This window comes from Oryctolagus cuniculus, chromosome 2 (genome assembly GCF_964237555.1).
Source record: "Oryctolagus cuniculus chromosome 2, mOryCun1.1, whole genome shotgun sequence".
Classification (NCBI taxonomy): Eukaryota; Metazoa; Chordata; class Mammalia; order Lagomorpha; family Leporidae; genus Oryctolagus; species Oryctolagus cuniculus.
This window is the reverse complement of record NC_091433.1, coordinates 51,301,655-51,327,174: the sequence shown is the minus strand read 5'-3', so window position 1 is coordinate 51,327,174 and position 25,520 is coordinate 51,301,655. Positions and strand designations below refer to the sequence as shown.

Below are 25,520 nucleotides of genomic sequence, written 5' to 3'. Positions count from 1 at the left end.
CAAGATGGCCCAAGTTCTTGGGCCCCTGCACCCACGTGGGAGACCTGGAAGAAGCTCCTGGCTTCAGTCTGGCCTGGCCTTGGTTGTTGCGGCCATTTGGGGAGTAAACCGTCAGATGGAAAACCTCTCTAACTCTAACTCTGCCTCTCTAATAAGTAAAATAAATCTTTTTTTTTTAAAAAAAAAAAAAAACCCTGTATAATCTACTACAGTTCCTATTTCAACAAACACTGGCATATTAAAATATGGCTGACATATTAAAAGCAGTGTCTGGCATATGAAGAAAAGCATTTCCAGATAAAGGTTTGAGAGACAGTGGTACAGTTACAGTTCACAACTAGTACTTAATTAAGAGGTGCATTTAAATGAAGGGAAACAACAGAACGACAGACAGCATGAGGTAATCCTGTGTTTTTTGACCACACTGGACATAGTTCTTGGCTTCCCAATGAAAGAGGAAGATAGAAAGTGTGGAAGTAATTCAAGTTGGAGCCTCACATAAGATTAATCACTGGGAAAGTGAGATATATCTGGAAAGGTACAGGGACTGGGAGTTTTTAAATTGAATACATATGGCCACAGAATGAGTTAAAAGTGTACTTAACCAGAGAAGGGTAAAAAAAAAAAAAAAAAAAAAACTTAGAATTTGTTCATGCTGTAAGGCATTTTTGAGATTTACTAGCCCGGATCCCTTCAGGTTAGGTCCAAAGTGATTCTCTCACAGTCATGGCTAATGCATGTTGGAGCCGAAAGGCTGGAGGTAGGCAGTGTGCCTTCCACCCACATGTACTCTTTCCACCACAGAGCACCAAGCCTCTCCTAGTTGCTCTGCATTTTTTCCTAGTTCACAAGATAAGGAACCGGATGTAAAATGAGGTCACAAAAGATTTAAGGTGGGAAACTGGGAGTTTCCTGATCCTGAAAAATTTAATTGCTTGCCTCATTATTCAGATAATTCACCAGAAATGCATCCACACAAGGAGATGGCCTGTATGTCTTCTAAGATATGACATCCAGGGATTTCAGTCTTGGCTCTGCTTCCAATACAAGCTTCCTGCTAATGCATACCCTGCAAAGCAATCATGGTGGCTCTAGTACTTGGTCCCCCTGCCATCCATGTCAAGGACTCAGATTTTCCCTGGCTCCTGGCTTTGATCTTGCCCAGCCCCAGTAGTTGTGGACATCTGGGGAGTGAACCAGTGGATGGAAGATCTCACTGTCTTTCCCTGGCTCTGTGTTCGTGCATGTGTATGTGTGTGTGTGTGTGTGTGTGTGTGTGTTTGTAAGATGTGATACACTGGCATAGGATATGACTTGAGCCCAAGTGCAGTATAATGTTGTTACACTAGCATCACGCAAAAGTGAAGCCTGTTCTTAGGAGGTTTTGAGAAATGACACTCATATATTAACCGCCCTCTGGGCAGTGGGCCCCACACAGCAGTAGATCACCTTCATTTCCTCTTGGCAAATCCTGCTCAGAGCAGGGAAGCTTTCCCAGCTTCCAGAAAACACCAAGTACTTCCTGCCAGGATGGCCACAGACTGGGCCTCTGTGCAGAGCTCTCTCCCCAGCCTTGCTGCTGTCTGGAAGGGTCTTGGCTCAACCTTGGATCAGCTACGCCTGGAAAGCGGAGCTTCTGCGGACACTTAGAGAAAAGCCATTGCCAGCTCAATGCCCGAGAATGCTTCAGCTGTAAGCACAGAGGTAATTCTATGCCTTGAAACCTACATTGAAAACCAGCATAAGATTTTAGCCAGCAAGGAGGACACACAGTGGTCCAGGAGGATGACTTTAGAGTTCCTTTGGAGCCTTCCTATGATTGCGTGGCTATTTTCATCATTATCTTAAGAAAATCTGAGGTTGTATGTACAGCAGCCCTTCTAAATCAGAAAGCTCTTTAAAAAGTTTAATTTAACAGACCATGACACACACACACACAGAAAGAGAGAGACAGACAGACAGACAGACAGACACAGAAAGATCTTCCATCTGCTGGTTCACCCCTCAAATGCCCACAACAGCAAGGGCTAGGCTAAGCCCAAGCAAGGCACCAGGAACCAATCCAAGTCTTCCACGTGGGTGGCAGGGGCCCAACTACTTCAGCCATCACCTGCTGCCTCCCAGATGCACGTTAGCAGAAACCTGGGGCAGCGAAGCAGTTAGGAGTCACACCAGGCACCCTGAAATGGGATGCGGGTGTCCCGGGCAGTGACTTGTGCCAAATGCCGGCTCCTCCGCAGGCTCTTATTTTAAGGACGCAATTTTATCATCTCTTCCTTTCACAACTTTGAGGGTAAGTTCAAAACCCTTCATGCAGTCTGTGAAGCCCTGGCTGGTCGGGCCCCTCACCCTGCGTGCCGAGCTCTGGGCACACTGGTTCTTGGGCAGCTCCTCCAGAAGCCTCACTCGCCACTCCTGCGCTCCTTGGAACCCTTTCTCGCCCTGGAGTCTGCTCTCCCAGTCTCCTTATATTTCCCTAAACGTGACTACCTGAGACACTTCTTTTTCACTAGACTTGGTTGGATTTATGATTTCTATGAGGGTATTTCAAAATGTCTGAAAAAATGGAATGAAAACTCACTTTTGTGCAGAAATTTTTGAAATCCATACCCAGTTTTGCATAAGAAGCATTTTCCTTGAACATTTTAAAGACCACTTGTGTGCATGGGTTTCAACATTTTATTCAAAAATAAACTTATCTTTCAATGCCATTTACCACAAACTTTGGAAGCGCCATCACATGCCATTTTAAAATGGTAAATTTTCCTTAGAGACATGTGTCACACTATAATTAGCTTATTGTGTAATTAGTTTGTTAGTTTCTGGTTCCCTAACTAGAGTATAAACTCTGAGGCCAGAAACCATCTGTTTTGTTTTGGCCATATTCTTAGCATGCAGTAAACAGCAGGCTCTCCATAATTATTTTTGAATAAATGCATGGGTGAAATCTAGATGGAGGGACAAAAATAAACTCTGTTTTCGAGAGGAATTCTCAGTAAGATCGATTTTCCTACAGGCTTCCTTTGTATACGTCCAATGTGAATGAACAGAATTCATTTTATATGAATTTCTGGAATACTTTTATGCATCAAATAAGCTGTCTGCCCATCTACAGTTGATGAGCTAGTGAACATCTAAAAAAAATTAGACTTAACAAAAGTAGTAACATGTTCTTTTAGTAATCTTCATGCATTGATATGTCAGTGATTTTTCCTAGACAGAACTCTAATCCAATGCTCTGAAGGTCTGGGTTTTCCTCTCTTGGAAATTTCATCCTCTAGTGACCTCTAGCTCACATTATGTGGACAGAAATGTTCGTCATCGTCTGTATGGCTCTGACATTCTAAAAATGATGAAAGCCGTGAGGAAATGAGAGGAGCCAGGCTGCAATATTGCATTTTCATCTGGTAGCATCTTTCTTGAACAAAGATCTCCAGGACATCTGTAAAATATATTTTGGTAAGGAATGCAAATCAGGAAATGACTGCCTATGTCAAATAAAGGGAGTTAGAGTCTTACTTATCTGCACTCCAGTATAAATGGAAAAATTTAAAGTTATTAATAACCTCAATTATGATCCCTTTTAATCCAATTTTCCTAAATTTGATTTCCTAAGGTTTTGACTTGAGGACATATAATAAATTACTAACTCAAGAAACTATTTTTACTGGTAATAAATTGTTTTTTACAGTTACCTAAAATTACTTAATCATAGCAGTATGTCCCAGAAGGCAACCCTGAACTTCATTCAAGTTCTTGGATATCCTTTATATTTGCCTAAATACAAACAAAAACATTTTGTTTGTGGGAACTCACCAAATGATGAGACATCAAGGATAAGATTACTAGGCCCCTTGGGCAATAAGGGGACATTTTCACAATGTACATATATATTTTTTGATCCAGGATAACTGCAAAGAAATCCAGCTTCTATCTTTCAAACCACATAATTTGGCTGTCACAACTGATTAAAAAAGAAGAAGAACTCTTGGATAAAATCAACATGATGAAATTCAAAGTGGATAAAATGTTGTACTTGGAGTAATATTTATTAATGACTTAAAAATTGTGAACTGCATCGTATACAGAGAAGTCTATTTAAAATGTACAGTTTAATTAATAAAAAGCAATGAGACCCTGTGTGTCCATCTGGTCTAAGAAATAAAATATTTCCAATACTTTAGAAATGCCTTGTACATCCCCCCCAACTTTATTTGCCTTCTTGTTTTGAGATAACAATTCTTTTCATTTTCTTTCTATGCTTACCACCCATCCAGGTATTCTAAAAGAAAAGGTGTTCTTTAGTTTTAAAAAGTTGGGTAACAAGCACAAGTCTTGTGAAAAGACAAGACATTGTTGTCACTATCAGAAATAAGATCCCAGAAACTACCTTGGGTCAGAAACTGGCTTCAAAGTCCCTGTGCATTTAGAAAAGTCCCGGACAGGGACTCAGCAGGCAGGGTCATGAGCAAGCCCCAGGAAACAAGGCTCCCCTCACTGGGGCAGCCTTGGTGGAGGTCAGCACGACAAGAGTGGGTGTCCAGCTGGTAGAGCACGTGTGTCGTGTTTTCTGTCTAAACTCAGGATGGCCAACTTTCAGATCTCAGGACCAGGTCTGAGCGGAGCGATTCTATGGGAGTGAAACCAGTGTCCTCCTCGAGAGGGAAGGGCAGGAAGGCCACGCAGAGTTTGGGTCAGGCTCACCACGCTGCCATGAGAGTTTGGGTCAGGCTCACCACGCTGCCATTCTGTCAGTGGGCTGACAAATGGGATGGATGGCGGTAATGAACCTCTCGGTGATGAAAGCCCCAGGCTGTCCGTCTCTGGAGCCCCAGAGCTCCAATCTGGACTTGCCATCATTCCTGAGGCACAGCTGCTTCCCTCCTGGGGGTTCCTTTGATCTCCACTTCCTGCTCCCACATGCACATCTTGCTGTTTCTAGGTTCCCTTGTTGCGGCAGAGCGCATCCTCCCTAAAGAGCTGGGAAAGAAGCGATTTGAAACCTTGCAGTTCTGAAAACATCTTGGCTAGATCTCCACACAGAACTGGAGGTTGGCTGGGAGCAGAAGTCTTTAACTGAAGGTAGTTTGACTTTAGAATTTCATAGGTCCTGCTTGTCTGTGTGCCGTGTTGCTGCTGAGAAGGCCTGAGCCATTCAGATCTTGGGGTGTGTGCAGAACCCGACACTCGCAGAGCCATCTCCTCATCCGGACATCATGAAGTTCATGGAGATGGGCACTGCTCTGACTGCACTCTCTGTTTTTCAATCTGGACTCAGAGCTTCAGTTTGGGGAACTTTGTGGAAGGACTTCACTGATATCTCCTTCCTCTCATCTTCTTCCCATGCTCGTGGGACCTGGGTTATACACGTGGATCTCCCTGCGCTGGTTCTCTGATTTCTCTGATTTTCTTACCCGTCCTCTCTTCCATCCCTTCCTGGGATTTTGCTCTGGCTTATGGGACATTCCCTTGGCTTCCAACTCCCCATTGCAAGAACTCCTTTCATTTTCCAGATAGTCTGCCCAGCCTTGTCTTAAATACCTTCTCCTTTTCACTTCTCCAATGCACTGAATTTCTTACCTATTTGAGAAGGGAATCTTTTGGTTTGTTAGGATTTTTTTTTTTTACATTTTGTCTTTTTTGAAACTGTTTTCTCCAAGTTCTTTTTAGAAGGGTTGCATGGCTCTTTCTCTGTCATCCATATTGGAGGTTTTTCCCCCAAAGTCTCTTGTCTCTGCTTGTCTGACATGGCTGTGAATCAATTAGAAGCTCTGGGTACACAAGACAAACTTGTCAAGTTTGGCCTACACTGTGGCATAATTTGGGTGGTGTCTTTGTAGGAGCAACTTACAAATCATTATGTATTTCATTTTTCCTTTTGGGATGTTCAGATCGCCCAGAGAAGGGTCTTTGAGCATATGCTGAGACAGGCAAAGCTCAGAAGTCGGCACTGGAGGTAGGTGTGTACCAGGCATTTAGAGTGCAAAGAATCGCTCAGTTTCCTTTCTGGTACACACTCAGATGTGCTTTCCATCCCCCCTGCCCCCGAGCTTGAAAGACCAAATCAAACTTCCTTGATTCACGGGGTCTTAAAAACCTTAATATCTGTGTGTGTGGTGTTCCTGACTAGTTCCATTTATCAGGACTTATTTTCAAGGAATTTAGTACATATTTAGGTCTGAATAAGTTAGTTATAGTTTGAAAAAGTACCCGTGAATTAGAATAAAAAATATTACCTTATTCTTAAATTACCACACCATCTTACTCATGAAGGGTGTGTGCATGTGCTGTGCACTGTGCAAAACTGCAGTCACCTTGGGCACAGCCAGACTCACTTCAAGTTCCACACTGATGTCCCTGTGGCACTGGCTATTTTTTACACACCAGTCAAAAACTCAGCTTCACCAAGGTGCAATGTCATAGAAAAGAATATGGGGAGGGGTCCAGCTAGCAGCCACGTCCTATCTGTCAGATATCCAGTATCAATGTGTTTATGGAAAATTTCAAACATGCTACAGCACTGTTGTCACTCTGCCATGGCATCAGGCCGTGGGGGCACCACGGATTTGGTACAGCCTGCCTCTTTTCAATGCACTACCCTAACCTGGAAGTCCCCTTGAGTTTTCCACTTGTGAGCACCCTGCTGACATCTCAACAAACACCTGTACTACCGCCCTCCTCCCACTCAGCACCTCTGTATACTGAATTCAGCCTCATTTACTTCACTGTCTGAATCACAGAATAAAAACATGGACAGCACTGTACAAGGTGCAGGGAGAGCCACGCTGGCTAGCAGGGACTCAGACTGGAAGGAGGAAGCACTATGCTTTCATGTGTGCAGCTTCTCTCCAGTAAGACACTTTCCTGTGTTTTTAATTTTGCATGCCATGAGACAGTGCCACAGAAGTAACCTGATACAGTTTGTGGCTGCTTCCAGACAGCTGAGTAAGAGCCTGAGTATTAACAGCTGTTCAATGAGTTTTCTACGCTCCCACCCCCAGACTGATCTTTGAAGGATTCAATCAGTGTGAAGTCAGAATGTCAAAGAAGAAGGCCAGAGCAGGTAATGTGACAAGCGGATGTTGGTCTTGAGTAAGCTGACTAGCTATTAATTCACAAAACAGTCTGAAAAGATTTGTGATGCAAGCTGACTTCTGTCTAGACAGAGAGGGGAGTGTAAAACACATTAGACAGATACAGCACAGTAGTGACAAGAAAAACCTGTTTCAGTTGCACAAATGCATTGGGAGGGAATCTGCTATTTCCTTCTTTATCTGAATATCTTACCCCGAATGGGGCTCTAACAAGGTTCTAGTGAATTTCCATTCTATTTCTAGAGCTTTAAAACATTTTCTGATGAATAGAAGTAGAGAGTAGAACAGGGGTTCCCACAGGCTGGGAAAGGTTAGAGAAGGGCATAGGAAGAGGTTGATCATCAGGTACAAAAACACAATTATTTAAGAGCAACAAGTTCTGGTGTTCTCTGGCACAGTAGGGTAACTACAGACAACAAGAATTTGTTGTGTACCAAAACAGCTCAAAGAAAGGATTCTGACTGTTCTCAACACAAAGAAATGACCTATGTTTGAGGCAAAAGACATACTCATTGCCCTGATTTGAGTAGTACACGTGATACACATGCATTGAATTGGAGTATCACATTGTATCCTGTAAAGACGCACAATTACCACGTGTTAACTGACGATCAGTGTGTATAGAAATCTTGCCGTGAATGAGGGTGGCCGCGATCTCGCAGGAGACTGACCTAATGAACTGTGTGCTGGGTTTCTCCTGCTGCTTCATGGGGTGTGACCTGGGCTGCTGGGTCATCCCCTGCCTCATCCACATGCGACTCTCACATGCTCCAGCTGCAAAGCCTACATCAGCACGTACGAGCGTCTGTGCCAAGGGGGCTGGGACTCAGCTTCCCACCTGTCGGTCTGCTCCCCTGTGCTCTGCTCCTCGTGCTCATGGGGTCACTCTCCCACTCCCGCCGGGAGTTGGACGCTCTAACAGTGTCCCCTGGAGGTCTTGTCCTGCGCGCCAGGCCGTGCCCTGCACATCTGAAGCCTTTCCAACAAAACTCTGTCGGGACGTCACTGAGCTTGTGCTGCTGCTTTGCTTGATGTTGTGAACAGGAAGATAAGCCAAGAAGGGTCTCCCACTGGGGTCCTCATCCCACATTTCCACCCCGAGTACAGGTTCAGTCCTGACTCTTGCCCTGGGACCAAAAGCAGCCAGACCAGCCACCAGTCCCCAGGCTGGGCCTCCACCCACTGGGCTGAAAGTGAGGGAGGCACCTGGAGCCAGGCAGAGTTGCCTGGAGCAGAGCAGCGTCGTGAGGCCTGGGTCTGGTCCTGAGCTGTTTTGTGCCTTGAGATTGCAAGGGGCAGGGCATGACAGAAATGCTGACTGTCAACTCCAGTCTTTAGAATGCTCTGGCATCAAAACCTAGGACTCTGACGCCCTGTCCAAGTGCCCAGGAGCCATCAGGTCCAGGGGAGAGGGGACACTGGGTGACTGGTCCTGGTAGCTGAGAAGAGACTTGCCTCTTGCCCTTCCCTGCAGATCCCCTTTCTGGCCACGCCTCTGTGAACACTGGTATCTTCTAGGGCCAGCAGCAATGTCCATGAGCTAACCTACTGTGTCCTCTCTGCAGATGGGCTCAGCCACTGCTCAGGGAGAGTAGCTTTCTCAGGGGCAGATGGGTGGGTAAGTGGGGTCCACAGGGCTCTCTCCACTCATTTTCTTCCCAGCATGCTCCAGGCCCTTGGCCCCAGCAGCTCACTGTGGCTGTGGCTGTGGCTGGTCCCACATCAGGTGCTGCAGCAGGAACAGCTGTGACACGAGGCTGACGACAGACTAGGAACAAGGAAGGAGCAGCCACAAGTGGTGGGAGTACCCTGGCAGATATCACCCCTGCCCTGGGCCTGAGCACAACCTGTTTGTCTCTTCTGAGTGGTTTCTTCATGAACTTGCTCCCCTGGATGCTGTACCCTGCTGTTGTCCCTCTGCTGGTCTCGCACTGCCACTGCATGGTCTCCTGTCACAGAATCCTGGCCCCATCTCAGCTTGCAGTTTCTCATTAAAGTGGCCCTTTCCCTCCCCTGCACTAGCAAAAAAAAAAAAAAAAAAAAAAAAAAAAAGAGAGAGAGAAGAGGAGAGAAGAGAATGGAGAATTGAGGTGCAGGGTACAGCGGGTTAAGTGCAGCTCGAATGCCTACATCCCAGACTGGAGTGCTACTTCAAGCCCTGGCTGCTCTGCTTCCGATCCAGCTTCCTGTTCATATACCCAGGAGGCATCGGATGATGGCCCAAGTACTTGGTTTCCTGCCAGCCAGGTGGGAGACTTGGATTGAGTTCCTGGCTCCTGGCTTCAGACTAGCCCAGCCTTGGCTATTGCAGGCATTTGGAGAGTGAACCAACAATGGAAGTTCTTGTTCTCTCATTTTCTCTCTCTCTCTCTCTCTTCCCCCTTTCCAATATATAAACAAAGATTTTTTAAAAGAGCAAAGGAGTGAGATGGAGAAAGAAAAAGAGACGGGGAAACAAGAAGCGGGTGTGTGTGTGTGGGGGGGGATAGAAAGAGGAGCCAGTCAATGAGGAGAGAGCAGAGTTAACAAGACAGAGGAAGAGAGAGGGGTGGGAACAGAAGGCAATAAAATCTGAATGCTTAAATATTTTTCTGAATTTCAAAGGCTATTTACGTTACAACATTTGAAAACGATCACTGACCAAGTCCCATGAAATTTATCTCTTGCTCAGATGAACTGTGGTCATGTCTGCTTTTCTCCTTTTTGCTCCCCGGTGGCTCACACAGAGCTCTCAGGGAGGCCAGTGCCTGCTCGCATTCCCTGTGGTTGAGCAGGTCAGTGGGCCCTTAGCTTCAGGTCCCTGAAGGCAAGGAAACAGTCTGGCATCTTTCTGTGCCTTTTCCTCCGACAAGGCACCTTCAAGGCCAGCATAAGGAACCTATCTGGCAATTAGTAAGAGAATCATACCTGGTTCTGTAGGTATGTCAAAACATTGTCTAAATACATTTATCCACTGGCTTGTTTTGAAGTTCTTACTGATAAACTCTAGTATTCATATGTTTAAGGTGTTTGTTTAACAAATATGATCAAAGCGTGTATGTCATGCTACATGCCAAGTGAGGATTTCCTAAAACACAGCACTGAAATGCTTTGCTGTAAGAGCGAAGGGAGCAGTTCCAATAGTGCCACGCAAACACAATCGTGGAGAAGTCACCAGAGGTCAGGGAAAATCTGTTGCATTTTAATAACTCTTAACTATATATGTATGTGTGTGTATATATACACTAAAAATGTGGACTGTATATTTCTTCTTATATTGACAGATTAACTTGAAATATCTCTCTGCCAAGAAATATTGATTTTCAGCAAATGCTATCATTGTGCTTGGTATGGAGGAATTTCCTTAAATGCTTCCAGATCTAACTAAAACAAAAATAAAAACAAGAAAATGCAGCAATGTGGAGAGAAAAAAAACCCTTCATCCCTGCTCGGACATGGAGCTTAAAAGAAAGACCTTTTATTCCTGTTCTTCCAAATTTTGCTTTGTTCAACCACAAGGCATTGAAGCGCATCCTGGACATTAGGTGATTCTATGAAGCTGCTTAGTACTAATTTTGCTAAATAATTTATGAATAAAAAACTATATTCTAGAATCAAAACATCCCACCCTATCTGAATCAGAAGCAGTATGTGTAGGGTGAGGGGTCAGGGGTCAGGGGGCAAGGATAAGAGATATTTGCATTCTGCCTCCTCATTCAAATGTGTTCCTCCTTAACCAGTATGTTCTGAGGGTTTCCTGTCTTCACATATGTACAAATTTAAAAGTAAATCACACAGTTTCTAACGAGTGTTTTGTATCTTCAGATGACACTTAGTTTATGATTTTGTAACTGAGGTTATTGGAGGCATTTAAGAAACCATCGTCACCTATACAGAAGATGACAAGGGATAACAGCACTATGGAAAAGGAGTGGCATGAATCTGCTCACCACCCAACATGTAACACCAAAAATGGCCTGAATTCATTCCAGCAGTAACCTTTTTATAATTTTTAGCATGATTTTACCCTTATTTGTATAAAAAGCATTAAGACACAAGTTACTTTGTAGATTTGTTTCACATAGTACTTATTAAAGATAAAAGACTTATTTCTTTCTAACTCTGATTAAGATAGTAAATGAGGGACAGGCATTGTGGCGTAGCAGGTTAGCTGCCACCTGTAATGCCAGGATCCCATATGAGTGCTGGTTCGAGACCCAGCTGCTCTGCTTCCAGTCCAGCTGCCTGCTAATGACCTGGGAAAGCAGCTGAAGATGGCCCAAGTATTTGGGCTCCTGTCACCCACATGGGAGACCCAGAAGAAGCTCCGGGCTTCTAGCTGTGGCCTGGTCTGCTGCAGGCAGTTGCAGCCATCTGGGGAGCAAAGCCCCACCCTGTAACTCTGACTTTCAAACCAAATAAATAGATCTTTTTTAAAAAAAAAGATAGTAAATGAAATACAAAGGTGTGTTTTTCCACAGTTGGGAAAGCGACTGACAGTGTGGCATGTGGGGACTGACCCAGTCTAGTTGTAACTCACGCGATGTATCAATCCCAGTTTTTCCCTAAGGATGCCACTCAGCATTCCTGAAACTTGGAAGCTTAACACCTTCATATTCTGCAGAACCCAAGGCTCAGATGCGAGAGGTTCAGCGACTGACCGCAGTCATCTATCTGGGCTGCAGTGGCCCACACAGAACTGTCAAGTTCCCAGAGAAGGACAGAGCAAGGTCACAGGTCCCTGGCACCTGTGGCAGGATCTGCCTGATGCACACACAACACAAACAGGAAAACGACTTCTTTTTCTACCTCTTGTTAAGAAATAAGTGCAACTGTGACTCTGCACATGAGAGATACACTAAAGAAAATGGTCTTGAGGATGACATACTAGGAAATCCCTGGAAAAGACATTTCTATTGCCCTTTCACACTCTGAGTCTGCGAGGAGTCACGAGTTACAAGTCTGAGTTGGGGAAACAGTGGGCGTGATGCTTCGGGAACACACAGCACCCGGATGAGGGCCAATGACTGGTAATTAAGAGCCAGCGACCCTAGTGCAAGATGACTCTCCTCATGCTTGAAAATAGTAAAGGTCTATGGCTCAGGGCACTGCAGTGAGAAACGCCTGGGGGTCAGGGCCTCTTACATCTTTGGGCTGCTCTCAGTCAAGACCCACTTCCGAGCCGGGCGGTCTCGCTCTTCACGGGGTTTGGTCGGTGGAAATATGCAACCGACTGTGCTTTACTGCTCGAATTGTAGGAGGATTTTTTTTTTCCTCCTTAGCCTTCTGAGTATAAAAGACTACATTTTTTACAAAGTCTTAATATACTGAGCTTGACCTTGTTATCTGAATGAAACTTAATGTTTTACTAATAAAGAAGCTGATGTAAAGCGCAGTGTACAGAGTCCATGATAAAGAAGATACTGTCTTCAAGGGGGTTTCACATTTCCAGGGCACTGCAAAACCATTGTTCTGCTCAGGGCTTTAAAGCAGACACAGGAGCGACTGAAGTCCGGAAGATATATTAACCTCTCCCCCAACCCCCAACAACAACAAAAAGAGATTCTTACCAGGTTCAGCTGTAGATCGAGGTTCTGTTTGCCACACGAGAAAAAAAAATAAATCAGAACAGAGTATTAGAACAGGGTTCCCAATAGTAATAAATCCATCTACCCTTTTCTATGACCTTGTCTGGGACAAGTCTACAGAAATTTTGGAGACAAGTTCGGGAATACACAAGACATAGTTACAGTGATCAGGTAATTTATATTTCTATAGATACTCAAGTTATGGTAATAAACTACGAAGTTCTTTAAACCACAGTTCACAGAGAGGCTATGGGAGGCTTGGGAACATCCCCAAAATCATCTACGTAATTTTGAGCTTGTGAGCTTGTGACCACTTTTCTGCAGGAAGGGCAAGTAAGCTTCATCACAGTTTTGAAGGGCCCCAGTTCTAACTTCTGGGACCTGGCACTGGCTGAACATCTGGTCTCCCCACTCTGAAAACAAAGAAATTCATCAGAATGCCTTGGCTTTCTTGGTCTCCCTGAAGCTAGAAGGAATGAAATGGTCCGATTCGAGAGAACGGGCACCTGCCCTTACTTTTCTGTAGGATTCTGAAATCTGGAGAGTCCTGGATTTCACTCCCTTGGCGGAACCACTGGACCTGCAGAGGGGGCGCGCCCCGGACCCGGCACTCCAGGACCACCACCTGGCCCTCGGACGCTGCTGTGTTTTGCAGCTCCTGAAAAATCAAGGAAAACACTCTATCAGATTTTGGTACATTCTTAAGCAGTTTCACAACAGAAAATAAAAATTCCCAACCTTAGACAAAAGCAAACAAAAAATGCAACACTCTTATCAAAAGAATAAGCACCACAAGCTTGGGTAAGGATAAACACCTTTAAACCCATTGACAATCAACTTTTCACAATCTCTATGACATAAAATTAGCAAGGTTTGCCATAAACCCTGTGCAACTTTTGGACGGGTCTTCAAATTTGCACCGACTCATTCACACTTAGGGAACTTAACCCTGCCAGCGGTTACCTCTCTTTATCTACACTCAAGATTAAGCTGATGGAATGAGAACTTCTTAAAATTATTACACTGCAGATGGAAACCAGACAAGAAGAGAAAAAAGAGAGCACTGTTTTCATGCAGTCTTAACTTTTCATGTACTCCCCCAGCCTCTACCTGACTGCTTCCTAGGTCAAGTTTATTTAGCTAAGAGGTTTTGGTATTTTCTCATTTTGAGATTCTGAGTACAATCATAAAACCTGCCACACTTCCTCCTCACTGACTTTCATTTCCTTCTTGCTTGCTACTGCCTGTATTGGCCCTGTCGCCTCTCCAAATGCAGACCAATAACTTTTTACAATCCAGCAGATTATAAATTAATTTGGCTTTACAGATGCAAAGAGGTAAAGCCTTTCTACCAGTTATTAAATATCAGGACATTAATAGTTTCCAAGCATACATCCTCTTTCCTCCTTCCTCCTCCAAGATGACCTTGAAACCAGAACTATTTGAACTTGTTGACTACATACATATATACTTTTTGACTATGTATATATAGGCAGAACTAGATCTAATAAGCTCTTGCAATGATTCAAACATAATCAAGTACGTTACCTACCTATACACCAAAAACAAACACATTCACATTAGGAATATGGGGAGCTTTTAATTATCTCAGGGGACAGCAAATGGCCTGCAGTATACATGCTAAAGCCCCAAGGAAATCCTGAAAATCCAGGATGTTGGCACAAGAACAACCATAATCAAGTCAGAAGTCTGAGGACATACATAGTAACATTTTAGTAATTAACAAAAATGTCCTTTTTTTTTAAGTGAAAAAGATGACCTCTGATTGCAATATTTCTCCTTAACTGTAAAGAATGCTTATTTTTTTTAAAAAAAATTGGTTTTATCTTCTTGAAAGGCACAGTGACAGAGAAAGAGAGAGGAAGAGAGAGGTCTTCTATCTGCTGATTCACTCCCCAAATGCCCCCGACGGCCAGCATTGCACCAGACTAAAGACAGGATCTTTGGTCTCCCTCCCACTCAGGTCCTTGGGCCATCATCTACTGTCTCCCAGAATGCATCAGCAGCAAGAGGGTTTGGAAGCAGAGGAGCCAGGACTCGAACTAACATTTCAATGTGGGATGCAGGTGTCCCAAGCATAGCTTAACCAGCTATGCCACAATGACCACTGCTCTTATTTTTAAATGTAGAAAATCTCTGGCTTCAAATAAATTATTTTACTTTGTGATTGGGTCCAGAGAAGAGGTAGTTTAATGGCACAGAACAGACGTTCCTTATGAGGTCCAGCCTCTCAGCGTCTCCAGCCTTATCTAGGGGGTCATTCATAGTAGGCTACAAATGGTACCCAAATGTTTTCCATGCTTGAATTTTCATGCACTGAGAGGGACTTTGATTTACTCCTAAGACTAGGCATTATTTCTCATATTGTAAAGTCAGAGATGCAGAAATGGGAAATGCCAAGGAACTTATACAGTCAAAACTCCATAGTTATCCCACAATTTCAATTTGGCTCCTCCTGAAGCAAACTTGTTTATCTTGGCAAAAACCATAGCTAAACAAGAATTTGAAAATAAAGATACTCAACATCACTAATCATCAGGGAAATGCATATCAAAACCACAACAAGATATCATCTCAAACCTGTCAGAATTGTTATTATCACACACAAAACAATAACAAATGTTGGCAAGGATGCAAAGGAAGAGGAACTCTCATTAACTGCTGGTGCCAATGTAAATTAGTACATCCATTGTGGAAACAGTAAGGAGGTTCCTCGAAAAACTAGAAATAGAAAAGCTGTGTGACCCAGCAATCTTCCTACTGGGTATATATTCAAAGGAAATGAAATCAGTACATCAAAGAGGTACCTTCAGTCTTATGTTTACTGCAGCAGTGTTCATAATAGCCAAGGCATCCATCAATGGATGAACAAATTTTTAAAATGCGGTAAGAATACACAATGGAATATTATTCAGCCACATTGAAGAATGGAATCCTGACATTTGCAGCAATATGGATGGAAATGGAGGATATTACATTAAGTGAAAGAAGTCAGGAACAGAATAGTGGCTATCAGAGCTTGGGAAGGGTGTGGGTGTGGCAGACATGGAGAAAGGATGGTTAACAGGTACAGGATGCAGCTGGATAGGAAGAATGTTCTATAGCACAGCAGATAAACGATGGTTTTCAACAACTAACTGGGTAGTTCAAAATGGCTTGTTGAGAAGATTCTGAATGTTTTCAACACAAAGGAATGGTAAATGCCTGAGTTGATACACCAGGTTCCCTGACCATTACATATTGTATACCTGTACTGAAATGTCAATTAAAAACAAACTATATGTAGTTAGGTCTATATATAGCCACAGCTACACACAGTAAGCCATTAGGAGAACCTTCAGGAACATAACAAGAAGCCTCCAAAAAGATTGTGAATCAATCTTTAGAGGCTATCCTTTGCAATGAGAAGCATCTCTCTGTAGGAACTGGGGTCTGTAAGGGGTGTTTTAGGATCCATACAAGGGCATTGATTGTCATACATCAAGTCCACCTGATAAAATGATTTCTTGGAGGGCTCTAACTATTTGGAAAGAAATGCTATATGGGAGTGGTTGCTCTCCTGGTCACCCAGTGGTTGCTCTCCTGGTCATCCTTGTACCCCTACAGCTCCCCATCCCATCGTCCACACCAGCCCTGTTGCCTGAATATGCCCACACTCTGCTGGGTGGCCTGCCACTGTGCAGCCATGAAACCCGGGAATCTCTTCCAGAGGCGTGTGAGGAAATGGATGGAGGCACCCCTTGGCCTGGCAGAGCCCATTTGCTATCCTTCATCACCATCGTGTCCAAGAGCAAGATCAAACAAGGTGAGGAGGATGACAAGGTGAAGGTCAACGTGAGTTACAGACAGGATCAGCAGTATTTCCTAAAATCGACCCTCTAAAACCAGGACCCCGGCCTGAAGAGGACCCAGCACAGCAGGGCGACAAGTTACCCAAAGGGAACAGGGAAAATCAGCTGCAAGGCAAGAAGGGAACAAACTTACTGAAAACAGATGGGCTCCAGGCAAGATAAAGCAACTGGAGGCTTGGAGCTGCCCATGATGGGTGCTGCGCTTCCAGCGACCCAAAGCTGGAGATTTTTAAAAGATGAACCTCTGTACAAATTTAGAATTTGGTTTTACTTCTTGTTTAAGCTATATGGTTAACAAACAAAATGCTTCATGTTTTTTTTGGAGGGAAAAGGAAAAGGGTCCCTAATAGAATGTCTGCATCTCAAAGCTGGAGTGCAATGGAGGAAACAGGGTTCTGTATATAGAATTTGAGGACCCAGAGAAATTGGTGCCCAGAGAATCCCCTGATATTTACACACCCAGGCCATCACGGTGAAGCCCTGTGGTGAGGACAAGCAGAATTCCCCATTTCCCCATGCCCTTACACCAGTGGTAGGAACTTCATAGGTTTAAACCAAGAACCACACCGGGCCCTGGCAAATGAACTGTGTCCTGGGTAACAACACTTCAGCGCACACACACTTTCTGGGGACGCCCTGAAGAAGCTGTTTGGGAAAAGCTCTTCAACTACAGAGGCAATGGGAAGTGCCCACCCCTCTGTATCCGTCTCCTATTCTCCACCTTAAAGGAAGATGCAATTGGCTGGTCCAGTCATGTGCAATTTTTGGTAGGGCTTTTCATATTTTTTTATAAAATCTTATTTAGTTGATAGTTACAAAGAGAAAAGAGACAGAGAAAAGTCTTCCATCTACTGATTTCTCCCCAAATGGCTGCAACAGCCGGTGCTGGGCTTATCTGAAGATAGAAGCCAAGAGCTTCTTCCAGGACTCCCTCGTGGGTGCAAGGGCCCAAATGCTGGGGCCATCTTCTACTGCTTTCCTAGACCATAAGCAGAGAGCTGGATTGGAAAAAGAGCAGCTGGGACATGAACTGGCACTCAAATGGGATGCTGGTGCCATAGGCAAAGGCTTAGCCTACCATGTCACAGCACCAGCCCCCTCATGATTTTCTTGTTTAAAATTTTATTTATTTGAAGGACAGAGTTACAGAGAGAGAGACAGAGATAAGGAAGGAGAGAGAGACCTTCCATCTGCTCTTTCACTCCCCAGAGGGCCTTAATGGCCAGGGCTGGGTCAGCCTGAAGCCAGGAGCTTCTTTCAAGTCTTCCATGTGGGTGGTAGGAGCCCAAGCATTTGGGCCATCTTCTGCTGCTATTCCAGGCCTTTAGCAGGGAGCTAGATCAGAAGTAGAGCAGCCAGGACTCGAATGCTGGCATCGCAGGCGCAGCTTTACCCACTATGGCACAACACCTGCCCCATGATATTTGGTTTTGAACTCTGCCTAGGAGGGGAGCTCCAAAGTTGTTGTCAGCTGCTATCATTTGCGGCTCACGCAACAAATGGAAAATCCCATAATCGCTTATACAAAGATTTAATGAAGCACATTCTACATGAAGATAATGAAGACGGCTTTCTGTATCGCCTCATAATAGTTGTATAGATTTGTTTGCATGTTTGTTTTTAAGTTTACTGGGAATCGATTTGGGTGTGTGTGTGTGTGTGTGTGAGTGAAAAGAATGGGTAGGAGTCTGCTTTAATATTTTATAATCTCTGCAAAAGAATTCACTCTTTCCCCCAGGGACCTGCAAGCTTCTGTAGGTCCTGGGACGCCTTCGTGGGCTCTGCTGCAATCACTCATCAGTCCCTCTAGCACTGTGAGTGATACCGCCCATCTCAGACAAACCCGCCTCCTTCCCTACCACCACCACCTTGTTTTGTTTCTTCAGGATTAGCCTGGTTCTTCTTCTTTTTTAATTTGAGAGGCAGAAAGACAAACAGACAAAGCTCTAAATAGAAGACAAAGCACGGGTTCATTCCCCAAATACCTCCAACAGCCAGGGTTGGTCTAGGCCAGTGCCAGGAGCTGGGAACTTATTCTAGGTTATGTGAGTGGCCATCACCACTGCTTCCTGGACTGCATTAGCAAGAAGCTGGAGCTAGGTGAGCCACTGGCTAATCACTAGGCCAAACAGCCCATTGCCTCTGGTTTAGTTCCTAGTCCACACAACTTATAAAACCAGGTTGCTAAATTCTTATCAAATAAAGGATGAGCAGAAGAAACCTGGGGAAATTTCAGTTTAGATCTGCATGATATACAGATTAATCAGAGTTATGACTTCTTTAATAGCCTTTCAGTTTATAAGCATGGCATATTTCTCCACTTATTTGGGTCTTTTTAAGTGTCTTTCAATAAAGTTTTACAATTGAGGAGGGGGGAGGAGAAAGATGAAGAAATGCTACATGCGGCCATTTGGGATTTTAGCGATCAACCAAAGAAATGGATGTCATTTAGCTTGCAATGCAAATTGCCAACTTAGGGCATCTGAAAATGAATCCATTTTTAGAAATTGCTATAAAACTTCCTAAATCTACCAAGACATTTCTAAGCGGAAAAAAAAAAAAAAAAGAAGAAGAAGAAGAAGAAGAAGAAGAAGAAGAAGAAGAAGAAGAAGAAGAACGTTAACAGAGCACTGCCTCTCATTTTCTCTCCCTGCCTTGCCTTGCGCACTGGATATGAAGCTCTAGTGGGCCCCTGCGCATGCACCCCCATCTCTCGTTCCCTTCCCAACGTCACAGCCATTCGGCAGTTGCTCAGCAAGTCTCTCCCTAGTCCCAAAGGTAAGCAGGACAATCAGCCTACTCATCTGTCCATTTGCATTTTTGAAGACAGCTACACAGAGCCGCATGTGAGTGAAACTTAAGGACCAAAGCAAACCCGGAGAATGAGACTTCCAGATGTCAGACCTTGGTGAAAACAGGAGGAAAGTAGGCAGCCGCAGTCCCCTCGGGTCGGCAGAGATACGAAGTTGGACTGTGGACCTGAAAAGGCAGAGACGCACGGATCAAATTCTAAATACAGACACTGCTGAGGAGATGCACTACAGAAGCCGCTCAGGACGGAGCTCGCGCCACTGCGCGAACGAGGGAATGGAAGGACCCCATACGTCATCTTGCTAGTCTGCTCTTACAGTACACACATTGTTTTACTTTCTCATTTCACATCTGTTACTCTTCTCTGTTCAAAAGGATATTCAAGGTAAAAGTTGACTGTGTCCTCAGGGAGCCAGGAGCTTTCAAATGCTATTACCAAATGGATTTCGGTGTGTGGGACTTCCACAGAGGTCTTTTAAAAAGTTCTCACAGACATTACATTTTCTTTTTAAATACAGGCTGGATCCATCAAATTAGAAATATAAGCTACTGGCACTAAAAAGTAAATTCTCGAGCATCAGCCTATACTATTTTTAACTTCTACTCTTTTTCAATAAAGGGATTACAGGAAATGAGGAAAGGAGGAATATTTTTTACCTCGATGTGCAAAATGCAAAGGTGCTGAAAAATTTGAATGGCTTTCATCTCCAGGGAAATACAAGAATTTCAGAGTAGTGAATGGAAAATGTTTTTTGTGTCCAATTACCTATTTTTTTATAGTTTTAAAATTTAACAATTTTTAACTTCTTGCCACATTCACTTCACTTGTAGATGTTACACCCATACATGTAGATAATACTTTTTTTTTAGAAAACAAGAGATATTAATATCACAAAGCGAGGGATTCATGACAGTGATCATAATGTGGGGAAAGAAGGGTATATTGTCATGTACCTGGTCTAATTCAGTGAAAAAATACGGAATGCTTCACGAATTTGCAAGGCATCCTTGCACAGAGGCCATGTGTCATTCTAGCACCCAATGACTTATTTTCAAACGTTCTGTTTTATCCACTTACACTCGTGGTTACTGGTTTGCTAGCCCAGGACGAAGGTGATCTGACACTGTGTGTTTAAATATGCTACAGGACACCACAGAGTTTGTTGGCCGAACTGTAGACGTGCTAGGGCGGGAAGGGACCTGATTCATGACCCCCGGGGGAGACTTTCTTACGGACTTGTGATTCAGGAGGTCTGGGCTTTATTTCTCACTGTCTTTTGAGGTCCAAATAAGATATGGACACTTTTTTACAGGATTTCCTCGGCCAGGCACCGTCCTAAGTGTCACGGGAGGATTAAGTCCCTGAATCTCTGGGATGAAGCTGTGAGAGGCGGCATGGTTGTCTGCACTTTGCAGGTGAAGCAACTGGGCGCAGAGAGGTCACCTTGCTCACTCCAGGTCCTTCAGACAGTAAGTGAGAGTAGAGCTGGCAGGCAACCCCAGGCAGTGGCTCTCCAGAGCACTGACCTTTACGTCCTGCAGTCTGTGAGAGCTAAGTGCTAGCGTCTCTCGGAGCACATCACGCTCCCAATTGTGAAAGTGGGCTATAGCACCTTTTAACCATTCTACAGTGCACTGCTTACATCTAGGTGCGTGTGCATCTTGCTGTTGGCAGGCATCTGTGTTAGACCCCAACGTGTTCTGCCACGTTCAAGAAGTGGTTCAGGCCGGCACCGTGGCTCACTAGGCTAATCCTCCGCCTTGCGGCGCCAGCACACCGGGTTCTAGTCCCAGTCAGGGTGCCGGATTCTGTCCCGGTTGCCCCTCTTCCAGGCCAGCTCTCTGCTGTGGCCCGGGAGTGCAGTGGAGGATGGCCCAAGTGCTTGGGCCCTGCACCCCATGGGAGACCAGGAGAAGTACCTGGCTCCTTGCTTCGGATCAGCACGGTGCGCCAGCCACAGCGCACCGGCCACGGCAGCCATTGGAGGGTGAACCAACGGCAAAAGGAAGACCTTTCTCTCTGTCTCTGTCTCTCACTGTCCACTCTGCCTGTCAAAAAAAAAAAAAAAAAAAAAGAAGTGGTTCATGTGTACATCACCTATTTCTCAGGGTTGTTGACAAATTGTTTGGGAATGGGCTGGTGACCTGGTTTTTTTCTGCCCTAAAATGTCTAGTGTTAACACTTACCAATACTTAAACAACAAACACCAAAAAGTTCACGGATCAATCAGAAATATTTTCATAAATTCTGCTCCAGTTTAGGGGTTTAAAGGAAATATATACTATATATGCCATCTTTGAGTAACTCATACTGGTTGGTTCAAGTTAATGAATTCAAACGTCTTCTCTCTACTGTTTGCATTTTTCCACATATCAGAGTATCACATACTCTACTTAGGAACATACCTAAAAGGGTTCAATAGGTAATGATTCGCCTGTGAATGTTATATTTGAAAATATTTTTCATATCTTCATGATTTAGAGATAATTGAGGAGAGGAGAGGGAGAGCAAGAAGGCTTAATCTTCCAATCACTAGTTCATCCCCCAAATACCTGCTCCAGCTGTGGCTGGGCTAGGCTGAACCTGAGAGCCTGCTACTCAGTCCAGGTTTCCCACACGGATGCCAGGAATCCACTGACTTGCAGCATCACCACTGCTTCCAGTGTCTGCAGTCGCTGGAAGCTGAGGTCACAGCTAGACCCGGAGCTGGGAGTTGAACCCAGATACTCCAAAGTGGGACCCAGATGCCTAACTAGTTACAGTAAACACTCTCTCCTGATACAGCGTTAAAAAAAATCTGTTATTTATTTTTGCAAAGTAAACTCACTACAGTTACTTTCCAGTAGATCGTATTATTTTTCTTTCTTGGATAAAGTGGTCTCACAGTGACATAAAAACAGGACTAAAAAGGAAGTCAAGGAATTTGAAGTGCTTTTTCTCTTCATTTGTCTACCTTTTAGGGATAGAGAAGCTTTTTGTTGGTATGTGGACTTATCTTTTGTTTTGAGCTAATGAATTTAAATGGAAGAGGGGGTATTTGCGGGAGAATAATCCAACAGTTACAGCTACTTGATTATTAGGTACTATTTTATCATATTATTGGCTTTTTGAGAAGAAAGTTCCCAATGGAAAGGCAGAAGTTGACTAATTGGTGGTAGGGCGTTGATTAAAAATTAGTTTTAGTAGACCACAAAAAGAGCATTATCTATCATTTTCTTTTATCTCAGTTGTTTCCACTTCGAAAATATTTCAAGGGGGTGTACTAATTAGAATCCAAGTTGGCATTCTGAAAACCAAGACATCTGCTGCTGAATTCAACTCCCCTTGCGGCTCTGGGGCAAGGCGTACTTACCTGCTGAACAGGGACAGACAGGGGCTGAATCACAGCCGTAGTCACTCCTGTCTTTGGAGATGATGATCCAATTGTTAAGGAAACAGAAGTTGTTTTCTTTTGAGCTCTGGAAAAGAGAGGACAAGTATTCAGCCAGGAGTTAGTTCATTGGAATACTTCCATACTAGAGCCAGATTTCTTTCTGTAGGCTCAATGCACCTCAACTGTAACTGCTTGAGAAATGGAACCCACCACTTACAGCCAACAGAGCTGTGGTGGGTACCTGCAGAAACCATGCCTTACAGACATTTAGCACAATAAACACATGAACCAAGAAAAGTTGCTAGATGCAACTTAGACATTGTTAGATTCTAAAATATTGAACCTGAAAATCCTAAAAGAAAAAAACACTTCGAAAAAGTCAGATCTTTGTCAGTAAACATATCTGAAATCTTTAGGGTGAGGATGCTATATGAACTCAAAGTTTTGATTGTGTACTTTAAGTCTAGCAGCTGTTCTTTGTCCTGGTTTCTAACTGTGTTCACAGCATCTCGGGATTATTGCGTTTTCTTAGTGCAAACACACGAGGTGGAAGGCAAAGATGAAGAAGAGCTGCTTTCTAGGTCCAGCATCGCCAAGTGGCTGGCTGTGTAATCTGAAGCAAGTCATGTAACATCACTAACCTTAAGCCAGAATCAGAAATGAACAGTAGTAAAGTAAATGATTTCTATACAGCCCCCTAGGCATCTGTGATTTCCTGATGTTAGATGCTACAATTCTCATGTATACACTAGATCAAAGTAATTCATTAGCACAACCTCATTAAATAGATTTCTACAAAATTCCTCTTTTAATTTTGTATTATTTTTACAAAGGGCATGAAGATACCAACACCTTATTAGTAATCTGTACATAGGAATAACTAAATTTTACAATTTTCAGGTACATGATCTAACTAGAAATAGATTTTTCACACAAATGAAAAATCCACTTTGAACCAAATTAGATGCTTATGGTTGTTACTAACATTTTAATAATGACTTAATTGATTTGATTTCAATTTGACTACTCATTTCATACATTTGTAATCAGATAGCCTTCTTGGAAACTAACACAATTTTTGGTTAGATTCTGGCAATTTGATGATGAAATGCAAACTTCAAAGATAAAATCTGTGAATTAAAAATGATGTTTCCACTTCAAATATTTGATCTCTGATGGGCAAGAGCTGACTTTTCCCATCAAAGCCCAGCGTGTGTGGCTTCACACCCCCACTATTCCACTGCCATTCTTTGTTATACAGATAATTGACCAACTCAGAGGCACTTACTGTGGCATAGCTCCAGCTTTTGCTTTGAAAGTTAAACTTTCACTGTCAGAGTCAGTTGAACTGGCACCTGGGAAGGCATTAAAAACAATGATAAAGTCAAGGTGTCAGAGGTATCTGTAATTTCATAGAATAATGTTCCTCATTTTTCAAACAACAACATACAAAGTCTTTTTTCTGATCCAAGTACTCAACACAATAGAGGATTTAGGTTCAGATCACTTTTTACTTGGACTGTTTCTTTAGAAAATTATTTTTAAAACTTTCTTGAAAACAATTTTAAAAAAATGTCTATTTGACAGAGAGCAGACAGACAGAGCTCCCATTCACTGGGTCACTTCCTAAATGGCTGCAACAGTAAGGGCTGGGCCAGGCTGAAGCTGGGAACCCGGAACTCAATACTGGTTTCCCAAGTCCACGGCAGGGACCCACCTACATAAGCCATTATCCACTGCCTCCTAGGGTGTGCATTAGCAGAGACAGCACCTGGGAGTGGAGCCAGGACATGAACTCAGGTACTGCAACATGGGATGTGAGCAGCCCAACCAGTGTCCTAACCCACCAGGACAAATGCCCACCCCAGCAGTATGCTTCTAATGCCAGATTTCTTATTGATCTCATTGTTATCCTTTGGCAAATACAACCAGAGTTTTGGCTCAGGAACTATGAAATGTGTGTGTATGTGTGTGTGTAAAACACCTATTATTTTCAACTTTAACCTTTTACCAGGAGATCACAGGGTGTGGTTTACTAACTTCTATTACTCATTAATCAGAAGATGCTTTCCGACTCTGGGCTAGATTCAAGTACTACAGTGGCTTCATTCTTGAATAACAGGGCCTCCAACTTCAGGTCCTGCCTTCCAAAACCATTTGTATTATTACTGTCCTTGAGTTAAAAGTCACCTTATCAGATTTTTAGTCCATCTACTGTACTCAGATTTTAAAGTTTACACATTTTGTGTCAAGAGATTTCAGATGGCAGATTTTCAATGATTTCTTTTTTACTTTATTTTTTTTAAAAAAGATTTATTTTATTTATTTGAGAGGCAGAGTTACAGAGAGAGTGAGAGACAGAAAGACCTTCCATCTGCTGGTTCACTTCGAATGGCCACAAAGGCTAGAGATGGGCTGATCCAAAGCCAGGAGCCAAGAGCCTCTTCTTGGTCTCCCACGAGGGTGCCGGGCCCAAGTACTTGAGACATCATCTACTGCTCTCCCAGACCATTAGCAGAGAGCTGAATCAAAAGTGTAGCATCCAGACTTGAACAGGTACCCATATGGGATGCTGGCGCCACAGATGGAGACTTAACTTACTATGCCACAGTGCCAGCCCCAATGATTTCAATAGTTAAAAGTATATTCTTGGTATTTCTTTTAAAAGATATATTTACTTGGATTATTTAAATTGTCTTACAAAACAATACATGCTCATAGAATAATCATGAAATTGCAGAGTTGCATGACATAATAACTATATGACATATTAAGGACCAGTGAGTACCTCCCTAAATATCT

General features: G+C 43.5%; 1 protein-coding gene across 6 annotated transcripts in view; it reads right to left on the bottom strand.

The window, feature by feature from the left end:
- The window catches only part of PALLD (palladin, cytoskeletal associated protein), a 455,211-nt gene that overhangs the window by 230,704 nt on the left and 198,987 nt on the right, over positions 1–25,520 (bottom strand). For all 6 annotated transcript variants that reach the window (XM_008249670.4, XM_008249661.4, XM_002709467.5 and 3 more), the window contains 5 exons: positions 24,007–24,073; positions 22,698–22,803; positions 19,438–19,512; positions 13,178–13,319; positions 12,644–12,667 (listed from right to left, as the gene is read on the bottom strand). In XM_008249670.4, coding sequence (XP_008247892.3) covers positions 12,644–12,667; positions 13,178–13,319; positions 19,438–19,512; positions 22,698–22,803; positions 24,007–24,073 — 414 coding nt within the window. The remainder of the gene's footprint in view (positions 1–12,643; positions 12,668–13,177; positions 13,320–19,437; positions 19,513–22,697; positions 22,804–24,006; positions 24,074–25,520) is intronic.